This window comes from Limulus polyphemus, unplaced genomic scaffold (genome assembly GCF_000517525.1).
Source record: "Limulus polyphemus unplaced genomic scaffold, Limulus_polyphemus-2.1.2 Scaffold25, whole genome shotgun sequence".
Taxonomy (NCBI): Eukaryota; Metazoa; Arthropoda; class Merostomata; order Xiphosura; family Limulidae; genus Limulus; species Limulus polyphemus.
This window is the reverse complement of record NW_013665635.1, coordinates 1,736,709-1,749,979: the sequence shown is the minus strand read 5'-3', so window position 1 is coordinate 1,749,979 and position 13,271 is coordinate 1,736,709. Positions and strand designations below refer to the sequence as shown.

Sequence of the window (13,271 nt, the reverse complement as noted above, 5' to 3'; positions counted from 1 at the left end):
GGGGGGCATATTCAAGTAAGGAATGTTTTATATGTTCATGTAGAGAAAGTTTTATATGCTTTTATAGAATGATTAACATTTTCAAGTAGAATGCTTTACATGTTCATGTAGAGAAAGTTTTATATGCTTTTATAGAATCATTAACATTTTCAAGTAGAATGCTTTACATGTTCATGTAAAATGGTTTACATATTCATATAGAAAATGTTTTACAACTGGTGAAAAATGTAAATATTTTCCGTAGGACACTGTGTTTTCAGAAGCTCAAAGGCTTTCTTTAAAATCAAAACTGATTTGTTAAAGGAGTTAATTATCGTATAGAATATATATATTTTTAGCATTAAGTAATTACCCAACAACATGTTTATTTCTCTAAAGTATGATATTCTGAATTATCCTTCAACTTCAGGTAATCACGGAAAAAAACTTAGTTTAAGAAAAAACAGCAAACTGTAAAAGTAAGCTGAAAGTACACACCCGAGAACAAGCAAGAGGGAGACTTAATAAAAAAAACATATAATACAAGATATTGCAGCAACTTTACCGACATCTCCACCAATCACAAAGTTTTCTTTACTCGAGATAACAATTCACAGGCAGAAATAAGAGAAACAGTCACATTTTGAAATAAGAAACTCCCTTTATTTAAGGAATTTATATACATATATATATAATATATCAAAAATATTCTAGTTTTTCTTGATACAAATCATCTATTAATACCCAGAAAGCACTGACGAATGAAAAACTGTAATAAATAAAGGTTTTTGAATGTAAAATTTCTTACCTCGTACTTGACAGATAAAGTTGTCTTCTCGTGTCTTAACTGGTCTAACTGCGACTTAAAATGTAACATGCTTTTCACCATGTCTTCCATCCTGTAGTGAAAAAATAAAACTGAAACACGTAAATATACATTACAGTTTTACCCTCGATATATCGATATATTTTAACTTTTTTATTGACACAAATATAATTATTCCAGGTCAAAATAATTTAGGGGGGGTGGCTATAACTCAGTATTTTTGACGTGCGTGACGTTTTATACGTTCATGTGCAAAACGGACACGTCAAAATCCCTTAGGGTTCACGTACAGCAGTACCTAATTTTGAATTATTAACCAGAGTAACACAGAATGATATGATTGACTGCGAATATTATATCGCACCCAAAGATGAAAGTGCGGAGCATGGGATAATATTTAGTGACATCGCGGTGCGACCTTTAAACTTTACGACCCGCAGCCTGAAATGCTAACCACTATATCTTACGCAAATGGACAAAAATACATTGAGAGACTTGTATATATAAGACACAACGACATGTAGTAGGTATTTAGAATATTTTATTATGCTTACAAATCGTTGTGTCTTATATATACAACTAGTCTTAGCGTACATAAAGAGAATATTTGCCACTGCCAGAGTCGTTTAGTAGAAATACGACGCAAGATGAACGTTCTATTTTTTCAAACAAATGCTCATATATTCAAGAGTTGCAGGGCTAACTTAAACAGTATCAATTTTTAATTAGATATAGCGTTTTTCATTGAAATATAATCACTAAAAACTTCAAGTTAAACAAAAATATCACGCTAAAACGCAACAATATAACATGGAACTAAAATAGGAAATTATTGGTGAAATTTGGCAGTACACAAGTGTATTGACATTGACATACACAGTCGTATGCATAATATGCCACACGTTATTATGTGTTATACCTAGAACTGGGCAAAAAATATAGCATAGTTGTAGCACTTTCAGTCATGGACACGTGGTAAAGAAATGTATGTATCTACCTACAGTCATATTTAGCATAATAACTTTTTGGGTAAACATTAAATAGAAGGAACTAAAGCGGATAATAAACGATAATAAATATTCTAATCTATTATATTTAAGTGATAATATTAATATTTCGACTCTAGCAGCACCTTATGCAACACGTGAACTAAATAGCCTGGTTAAATATTCCTAAAACTACTGAGCGGTAGGAAGGTAGTCAGCAGCAACTACTACCACAATAGCGTTGTTCAACTCATTAAACCAAATAACACTCTTATAACATACCCAAAGCTAAAAGTGAGCAGGGTTTTCAACGGCACAGCGGCATGAGCCTTGGACCTATTGTTCTGCAGCCCTGCACACTAATCACTGAGTTAACCCTGCCCCTTTAAGTAAGGGATTTAAAGGTGCATCACTGCTCAGTAATCTTTCTTAGATGCATATTATGTTAAACAATTTAACAATTTTTACTGTACTCCTTCGTAGAATTACTTTCAATGTGCTGTAGATAGGATTTGTGTTTACCTGTTTGTGAATGTATGGATTGAGTGAAAAAGAAACATAGATATGAATAAGTCCTAACACAACAATTTTGTCTTTTTAAGCTGTCTACAAAATTTTGTTTTGTAATACTTTAATACACGAGCCTACTTAAGGTTAAAAGAAAATATCGCAACGCAGGAAAGTGAAGTAAAAACTTCAAAGAAACTACTTAACATTATCCAAGTAACAGTAATATACGAGCCTACTTAAGGTTAAAAGAAAATATCGCAACGCAGGAAAGTGAAGTAAAAACTTCAAATAAACTACTTAACATTATCCAAGTAACAGTAATATACGAGCCTACTTAAGGTTAAAAGAAAATAACGCAACGCAGGAAAGTGAAGTAAAAACTTCAAAGAAACTACTTAACATTATCCAAGTAACAGTAATACACGAGCCTACTTAAGATTAAAAGAAAATATCGCAACGCAGGAAAGTGAAGTAAACACTTCAAAGAAACTACTTAACATTATCCAAGTAACAATATACATATGTGTGTGTGAAATTTTAGCGCTATATTAAAATTAATCACATTTTATTAGAATGATATTATACGTCACGTTCCGCCCTTGGAACTACTTCACCTATCATCGATGGTGCTTAATCTAATGGCCACGATTGCACACTGTTGCTTGACACCGCAATTTCTAACATAACAAGCTTCTGGGAAGTCAATCTTAGCCTATATTCTTGACAACTTTTCCACAGTCTCCTCACAGTACGAGAAAGTCGGCTTCTAATTGTTCGTGTAAACAGCCATTGAGATGCATCAGAGGATATGAAAAGTATGTGGTTAAATGAAACTTCTCTAATTCCAGTTTCTTTTACCAGCTTTTTCGTGAAATTATTTTTCACTGAAAGCTTGTGAAATTTTGGTTTATGAGCCTTTCTCAGTTTTAAAATCATTGTCTATAATCGTGTTAACGTTCTGAAAACAAATGCCCAGCTTTATCGTAATGATAGTTATATATTTTTGGGGGGGATGGACAGTCCTCTTTCGTGACAATAAGTTTTACTTTACTGATTCAAGCAGGCTTTCCTCTAGAATTCGCCTGTACTTTGCACCATCCATCTTCACCTCAATGCTGACCAGTTTCCCAGTCCATCAGATGAGAAGCAGCCCCATAACATGATTCTGCCACCACTATGCTCAACAGTTGGGATATTTTTGACTGGGTGATGTGCTGTGTTGGGCTTGCGCCAGACATAACGTTTTGAATCTAGACCAAAGAGCTAAATTTTGTCTCGTCTGACCATACAAACCTTCTGCCACATGTCGCAAACTCCATACGAAATTTAAGATAATACTTTTTCAGTAATGCCTTTTTTCTTGTCATTCGCTCATACAATTCAGCTTTGTGTAGGGACCGGGATATTGTAGATGTATGAACACTGACTCCCATCTCAGACATGGAACTTTGCAAACCTTTTAAAGTCACTGTTGGCTTCAAAGTGGCATCCCTAACCAGTTTCCTGCTTTTACGGCTGCTTAGTTTAGAAGGGCAGCCTGATCTGGGTAGCGACTTAGTGGTAGGAAGCACATTCCATCTTTTAATGATGTACTTCACCGCCCTCAAATGGATAATCAGCGATTTCGAAATTTCCTTGTAACCTTCTCTTGATCTGTGCTTTTCTACCACTTTATCCCTGACTTGTTTCGAAAGTTCCTTGGACTTCATCGTTGGTTTGTCGTATCACTATGTGAGTTGTGGCTTGAACAGAAGTCTGAAGTCAAGTTAAACCACATTGATTACACACAGGCAGAAACCATTCCACTAATTTTTTGACCTTTCAAATTAATCGTTTGCACCTGAACTGATTTATGGTTGCCGTAGCAAAGGGGTTGAATACTTATGCAATTGAAAATTTTCTAATGTTGTTTGTAAATCTAACTTACTTATATAATATCAGCGGTTTCTAGCTTTCTCATTTGGAGTAGATTGTGTAGATTTTAAATATAAAGTCCCATTTGAAAGTTTCATGATTGCAAACTCAGACGGCAACAAAATGAGGAAACTTTGCAGGGGGGGTGAACAATTTTGCAAGGCACTGTAGTTTAAGAGACTTACGCGGTTTTAACTTGGACTATCTGTGCTCTGCCCACCGCAGGTATAGAAAACCCTGGTTTTAGCGTCCTAAGTCTCCATACTTAGGGCATTAAAACCACAGGGGGCATTAAAGCCTTTCAGAAGAAGATTTTTCTTGAGCGAGATTGTTAAATGGTGTAAGGGAAGCTTCATTGATGTAACTGGAAGAAGAGAAAACCTCATTTCCTTAAATATTAACTACCACATATAATACATTAAATATATGCAACGCCCCCTACAGTATTATCACTATAGTTTCTGTCGTCCTCACGGCACGTGATCAATTACAGTTACTTTTTCAAATGTTATTCTTAACCTGATGATGACCTAAAGAGGTCGAAACAGTGTTACTTGTTTTGTGTTTTAAATTTTGAAAAATTTAATACTCATATCAGCTGTCTTTATTATATATATACACAATGGACTAATCTGTGCTCTGACCACCACAGGTATCAAAAACCCAATTGTTAGCGTCGCAAGTCAGTCGTCTCAGCTATATATTTATTTATTTATTTAATTCAAGTGGGTTCCTCGTAATCATGAATTAGCCCAGTTGTGTAGCTTCGTGTTTAACAACAAATACATCAATAAAACCAAAGGTTTTAATATATAACACTCCGGCCATGACCGTATCCTAGGCAACATTGCATTGCTAAATGATCGGAAATTCACCCTGAACCAAATATATTTGTACTAAACATGCCTATTGTAGGACCATGGCATTGTATTAATTAGAATATTCACTTCGTTCTTAAAAGTGCGATTGATTCTACATATGTACTTTTCGCCGAGATTCATTTGTATTAAAAAATGTTATTTTTTATATTATTCTCATGGTCAGTTCTTACAATATTTAGCAATAAATGACCAAAAATGTTTTTTTCAGCAAACGATTAACATCATTATATTTGTGAATTGTTTTAGGCAAGTGATTTACATTTTCTCAACAACATTTTATAATCAAGTCATCGTTAAAAGGTTGTAAAATATATATTCTTTATAAATTAGTTGAATAGACGCTACGCTATAATTAAAACAAAAAAATATTACTTTTCAAGAACTGGTTGTAGCATGCTTTATTTTGCTTGTACTGTTTTGCGAGAACCGGTTGTTATACTGGTTATAATGTTTTGTTTATTTCTTGTATAGAAAAACTACACTGAGTTATTGTCTAACCTCGAATTTTAGCGTTGTTAGCCCCTAAACTTACTTCTGTCCCACCGGGAGACAAAATTGTATTGTAAAGATTTGGATAACAAAAATCAGAAAGCTCACGAACTTTATTTAGTATATGAATTTAGAAGAAAACCTTACGCAATAATTGTATAAGTGATAAACCCTGGTAACTATAATAAAAAGGACATTTTACAAACAATGATACCTTTGTAAGTCTCGCTGAAGTTTGATGAGATTAACTCTACAGATCCTCCTCTCTGACTCGGCCTCTTTGAGACGTATTTCTACATCCTGCCGGAACATCCTTTCTTTGACCAAATCTTTCTTTACACGAACCTTTAGAAAGCACAAAAATGTTTCCATAGAGCTTCTTAGGGTTAATAGGTACATTAAATAACATGAGTTTCAAAGCTCAGTCTATTTGAAGCCATGGTCGTACCTTTTTACAATAGCGAATTAAAATTCGTTTAAATGAAGACAGTTCAACGTTTTTAGAAAACAATAGAAATATTTCTATTAAAGAAGTGTATTTCATTGATAGCTATATGGTCAAATATAATGTATTTCTATTAAAGAAGTGTATTTCATTGATAGCTATATGGTCAAATATAATGTATTTCTATTAAAGAAGTGTATTTCATTGATAGCTATATGGTCAAATATAATGTATTTTGAAGTAATGGTTACGAAAATAAAATCACTTGAAATATATATCATAAAAATATATACTATGGTATCATATAAAATAATGTATCAAGTGTAAGAATAATAATGTATACGAAAGCAAGGATAAAGGTATCATATTTAAATTTTTATAGGTCATTAACACAAAATATAGGTTAAATTGTCAATTAAATGATAGATCACGACAGAAAAGTATTGATTATATTAACAAATGATAATATATATACCCTCATAAATAACAATGTGCGTATTATATTAGGAAACGAAAATATATATACCCTCATAAATAACAATGTGCGTATTATATTAGGAAACGAAAATATATACCCTCATAAATAACAATGTGTAGATCATATTAAATTGTCTCTTACAAATGCTAAACAGTATAGGTATAGGTAAAACGTTTGCTGTTGAAATCGTGGAATAACATTTTTCACTGTATTTTAAGATATTTTATTAGCCATTGTTTATAACTTAAAGTTTTAAGCCGTTGCTGTATTCAATCGATTAAGAAGCTACATTTGTTATAGAATGGTGCAAATTAATGAAAAAAAAGGCTTAGTGTTGGGAATGGTTAGTATCACTTATTCCTCTGAAGTGTTTCTGAGCTAAACATAAACTAACAGATCTGTCTTATATTTCAGACACTGTCCCACATTGACATTTGTTTGCAAGAGTGGATCACAATTATTTTTTCTTAAATGCTTTTGTTTATAATCTCGACGTATAATCTGAATATAATATTCATTATTCAACAATTCAATAACCAAAAAATAGATGTGTCGAAAGTTAATGATATAAAATACAATTGTGTGCTTTCTCTTGCAATTCAATTACTCTCATATAGTTATTCGCACTCCATCCAAAAGATCTTTAAATGAACAGAGCATGAAATTAAAGATTATTTGTTTGGCTGTAGAATTTCATGCAAAATTACTCGAGGGCTATTTGCGCTAGCTGTCCCTGATTTTGAGGTGACAGGCTAGAGGGAGGGCAAACAATTCTTGGGCTTCTCTTTATCAATCAATAGTGGTATTGATCGTAATGTTATAACGGTCCCATAGCTGAAAGGGTGAGCATGTTCAGTTACGAGTTTAGGCATCACGTCTCAAGTGCCCTAACCACCAGGCCTATCGGTGAAGATTTGTTTCTTTGTTATTAAGCACAAAGGGCTCTGCCCACCATGGGTATCGAAACCTGGTTTCTAGCAGTATAAGTCCGCAGACATACCATTGGAGGGGGGTGGTGCTTAAGTGAAGAAAGTACTGAAAAAATCTGACAAGGTTTAGCATTATTATAAAAAAATTATCTTAGATTCTCTGGTGCTTAACCTAAGAACTATAGGGGATCATTATCATACTCTTGCGAATGAATGTGTACCTTTTCATGAGTGATTGTTAAATTTCAATTAACAATGCACTTGACTCTCCATAAACAGCAGACACCGGTGAATCGAAGCATTAACTTATTTCTGTTTGCTATTTGACTGTGCTTTCGCTTTTAAAATTGCTAACTCCTAGAAATCCCACTTATAACCTCGTATATATAATCACACTTTTTCTGCTTCTGGAACGATTTGATTTACCAGTTTAATAAATACATTTTAATAGATGTATAAAAATCATTACCTAGCGCTCAAGCCTTTATTTTGATATTCCCTTTTGACATTCTGCAATCTCAAAATTAACTTGGTCTCGTGGTACTTAATTGGTTTATTAGGTTTATTTATTAGGCTTAATTGGTTTATTAAAGTTACAATTATACCAGTCAGATTGTTTCTATTTTATAAGACACAACAAAAGCGATAAGCGCCAACAAAAGTTGAAACAAATTTAATTTATAATGATTTTTTTTTCAGATTTATGTTTATCACAGCTATTTAAAAAAATTGTTTGTTATGTATTTCGCGCAAAGCTACACGAGGACTATCTGCGCTAGCCGTCCCCTAGCTTTGCGCGAAATTCAAAATAAACAAACAAGCCATGTTATGAAGCTCACGATGCTTTTTTACGATACAATGTTCGTCGTAAAACAGCGACGAGTTTTTATTGTTTTGTATTCTTTGTTGCGGTAAGCATCGTAACAGCAAGTCAGTCTGCCATCACAGTCATTAGTATGTGTAGTTAGGCCACAGTTGACTACAACATGGGAAGAAGAGAAACAAGAAAGTCAAGATCAAATGTGATAAGTTCTTTATCGCAGTTGAAAGTGACGCTACTATCGGAAGTAAAAGAAAAAAAATACAAGGAAGAATTCCTATTTCCACCACAGATCTTACGCTGTAGCAATCACCAGTAAAAGTAATATGGTAAATATAAATGTGTGTGTGCGTATTAGTCAGATCACGAACACACATACTGATATCAAATGATATTTAAATAATGTGCAAAAATATTCGAAAAACAACTGTTTGTTAAAAATGAATTTTTATCGAATTGGAATTTTGTTATTACGTTTATTATTTTTACCTTCTACTTTTCCTAATAAAAGTGTGACATTTCTTCTGATATATATATATATATATTCGTGATGTTAGAAAAGTACGTAGGTTTAAGAAATCTTGATAGAAATGAATAAAAACCCTATAACCCGAGCGCTTTCGTTAGGTACGCGTTGCTAGGCCGCCATGACAGACGACCATGATCTCATAGTTCAACAAAATGTCACCAGTTAGCGCAAACTAACTTATTGAAGGCTGAAATTATAGTTCGATACCAGACAGGCGGCCATAATGGATGATTACGTAACAGTACCACAAAGTAGAGAACATGTTTCTAGGCGGCCATGACTCATACAATACATGTCTCAACAAGAATATAATTAATCATCAATTCGATAGTTAAGTAAATCATTAGTTGATTAAATCGTCATAAAAAAGGACGCTAATTCATTACTTATTTCATTAATAATTAAATCATCCTACCACAAAGTAGAAAGATGTTTCTAGGCAGCCATGACTTATACAATACATGTCTCAACAAGAATATAATTAGTCACTAATTAAATAAGTCATTTATGGACGAATTGATTAAATAATGAATTAGTGTTAAGCGTCTTTTTATGATGATTTGATTGCACTCGAGACACAAGCGCTGATTGACTGCCTCAGGAGAGAGGTGATGTCACCAAAGATGAAGACGTCATAGTTCCAAAAGTTACAACAAGAGAAATTTTTGATAGAACTGAATAAAAACCCTATAACCCGAGCGCTTTCGTTAGGTACGCGTTGCTAGGCCGCCATGATCTCATAGTTCAATAAAGTGTCACCAGTTAGCGCAAACTAACTTATGGAAGGCTGAAATTGATGACTTGTAGAAGTGGTGTCACAGTATATTTATTAAACTCTTATGGTAATAACAGTAATTAAGTGTATGTAAAAGTCTGTCTTTGTTAATACATGAGATAAAGTAAGACGTATAAATTATTTTGTCACAAATTAGTAAAAGTGTTATTGCATAATAAGCGTTTTATTGACGATGTAAATTGTTGTAAAAAGTATAAGTTTTAATTATTGCATGATATTGCCCGTATTAGGGCGAATTAAACATATAGTCATATATTGTGTGCTTGGTAAAATGTATGTTGTGATCATTGTACGGAAAACAATGTTTTTGATAATTTATTATTTCACTAAAAATCTTTAAACACTTGGTTGAGTAAGTTTTAATTATCGTATTGTTATTGTAGGACTAATTAATGATAATGAAATGTAATGTCCTTTTTAGGAAGAATTAATCATAAATGATTTAATGAATTATTGCTAAGCATCCTTTTTATGATGATTTAATTATTAATGAATTAATTATAAATGTTTTAATTAATTAGTGTTAAGCATCCTTTTTAAGGGCTTACTTACTTACATAGCGAATAATTATGTAACAACCCCTATAAATATGAATCAGAAACTTAAACTACAAATTATTTTCATAATGTATGCATTGTCATAAAAAAAAGTGTCAATAATGATCAAGTTTTATAATCTAGCATTAAATAGCACAAACCGAACGAAACCGTCATTGAATTCTGAGAGTAAGGCTTTTTATAATGTCTTTTCGAGCTAGTCATATTCTAATTGCTAGTATGCTAGGGCTAAAGTTCAAAAGATCCAGGTTCGAGCCGAGATTTGCTGCTAAATATGCTCCTCATTTTCATCTGATGAGTGGATGCGTTATAATTATAACAGTCAATCTCACTATTCTAATAGCAAACAAGGGCGCTGGCTAACTACTTTCTTTGTGGTCAACTGTTTTAAACCAAGAAAGGTTGTGTCTAAACCTGTGGTCTTTTACCTGTCAAGTTTAAACAATTGTTGTATAATGTGCATTTTGTGTTGATAATTGTTAATGTTTGTTTTGTTTTCACTATAGCACAATAACATCTAAAGCAAAACTGATGCCTTACTAGACTCTAACTGGCATCAAATAATGACTCTGATCTCCATAGTTATATTTTATTTGAAAACTTTCTTTTGTAATATATATATAACGAATATACTAATTTCATGAGAAATAAAAGTTAAGTTACTAATCTATATTACCAAATATTTGTATTTGGTAACCTAATTAACAATGAGTCAACATAACTGAAATTTTAAATAATTGGTGCGTTACGACATACAATTTAATATACTAATATATATATATATATATATATACTAATATAAAGCCCCCCAGTGGCACAGCGTTATGTCTGCGGACTTACAAACCACTAATCCGGGTTTCGATACCCGTGGTGGGCAGAGCACAGATAGCCCATTGTGTAGCTTTGTGCTTAATTAAAAACAAACAAAACTAATATAAAAAAAGCTACTGTTATATAGCATTATTTAGTTAGACTCAAATCAATTTATTGATCTTATCTTAGAATCATATAATTTTTATGCATCTCTGTAATGAGATGAACAAATAGAATGCTTAGACGATTTATATAATCATGTATTAGAGATACTATTAGAACCTGTGCACACAAATCATGAAAATTAAATAGAACGATTATATTGTGAAGTGACAAATATTATATATATGTAATTTCATAATGTATTATTTCAAATAAAGTGTAAAATATTTCCAATCACACTTTATAAAGATCGTTTGTTTATTGCCACTGTAATGGTAATGCTCGTCCATCCTTTGTTTCTTGTATTCTTTGAACAACTTGTATCAAGTTGTGTTTAGAAATTTTATTGCGTTCGATGTCTTAATAAGGTTAGCGCATTACTCATTCAAAGCAAACATTTGTTATGAGCACTATTCCCGAACATAAAACTATAAAATAGCGAAAGGAATCACTTTACGCATCGCTTTCTAATTTCGTTGCACCAAATTCTTATTTCTTCAAGCTTCTTTGAGTCACATCACAGGTGAAATTAGCTCTTTTCACACGAAGGTCTAATGTGTCTCACAATCCATGAATACTGAGACCTGAGCATTGTAAAGCTTACGGCACGAGGACGGATTAATTGTAAAGCTTGATTGTTTCCACACAAATGCGTCATTACGATTACTAATAGACTAGTTTTTAACTGAAAAGCTATTTAATCGTAAGAATTTATTTAGCTGGTGGTAGTTTCACGATTTTCCATCCACTGGTTATTTACGACCTAAAGCCAAGAAAAGTACCCTTGTTGTTCCAACACTTTATATCTGGAGGTGAACGTGCAAGCACAAACAGGCACTTACATTTAGAATATCTCTATATATCAGTTGTTATCTCTTTATGATAAATGTGCTCCATTACCATTTTGCATAGTTTACTTCTGAAGAGCACGCCTGTAGAGCATCAAGCTCAATACTAAGTACCAAGACAACAATCTCAAGTTACCATCCTGGAATGGGAAGGCCTTGTCTGCTTTTGATTCTTATCATTGTGATTTATGTTTTCCAAAATTTATTTCAAAAATAAAAAACTAGCATTAGCGTAGAAAATGCTGCGAAAGTTTCTTTTATGGAGCTTGCGTCTCATGAAAATATTTCTATTTTGTATTCAAACCAAAGTTGCTAAAGCTATCTTACACTGTCTCCAATTTTGAACTACTGACCAGAGGGAATGCAAGATAATCATCAGCACCCATAGTTCACGATAAGGGATTTACTGTCACTGTTATAACGCACCAACAGTTTAAAGTTGGGGTATATTTTGTGGTATCGCATGGATTCGAGCCTGACTCGAGAGCATGAGCGGATCTACCTGACAACATATTAATTCCGACTAGTTTAAACACCAAGTGAATCTTCACATTATTTAAATAACCATGAACCTACACTAGTAAGTGAACGTTGTCCTTTTAACAACACATTTGTAGCAAAGACATCAAAAAAAGAAAGTACACTGAAACAACCCTCATCACGGAGGAAGAACCTAAAGTCAATATAGACAAGAGATGGTGGTTGTAATCATCCTTCCTTCACCGAAAATAACATTTTCAGTTTGCTTATATTAATGTACATATCAGTGTACAACACTTACAACTTGACTCAATTATATATATATATATATATTTTAGAAACTGATAATTTAATTAACTTGTTACATTTATAATAATTCTTTCTTTATAATATTAGAATAAGCTCATACTTTGAGCAATACGTAGTTCAAAACGCTGCAAACGTTGGGAAATAAAGGTTTATTGTATCTGAAGTCAAAGGTCTTCCCATTACTCAAGCATATCAAAACTACACCCCAGTTCACACTATAACAATTGCACTTAAAAAAAAAGCTTTGCCTAGAATTATATTACAACGTCAGGCCTCATTAAGATTTCCCAGAATACCACTTCATTCATATCCACAGAAAGGTCCCATTAACATAAAATGGAAAAACTGGATGTCCGATTTCTCTCTCTCCACACTTAAGCAACATGCCAGGTGAAAATAACAACTCCTGAGCTGAGCCTTCAGACGTGTCAGATCAATTCTTAGAGTAAGCGAATTTCAAGGTCGGCAAAATCCTGTTTTATTTAGACCTTGAAATTATAAAAGAAATTATAAAAGAAAT

General features: G+C 32.8%; 1 protein-coding gene across 1 annotated transcript in view; it reads right to left on the bottom strand.

Annotated features, from left to right (window-relative positions):
- Positions 1-13,271, bottom strand: part of LOC106459041 — a 54,850-nt gene that overhangs the window by 19,555 nt on the left and 22,024 nt on the right. The window contains exons 2-3 of the mRNA XM_022385685.1: positions 5,800-5,930; positions 788-878 (exon numbers count right to left, since the gene is read on the bottom strand). Coding sequence (XP_022241393.1) covers positions 788-878; positions 5,800-5,930 — 222 coding nt within the window. The remainder of the gene's footprint in view (positions 1-787; positions 879-5,799; positions 5,931-13,271) is intronic.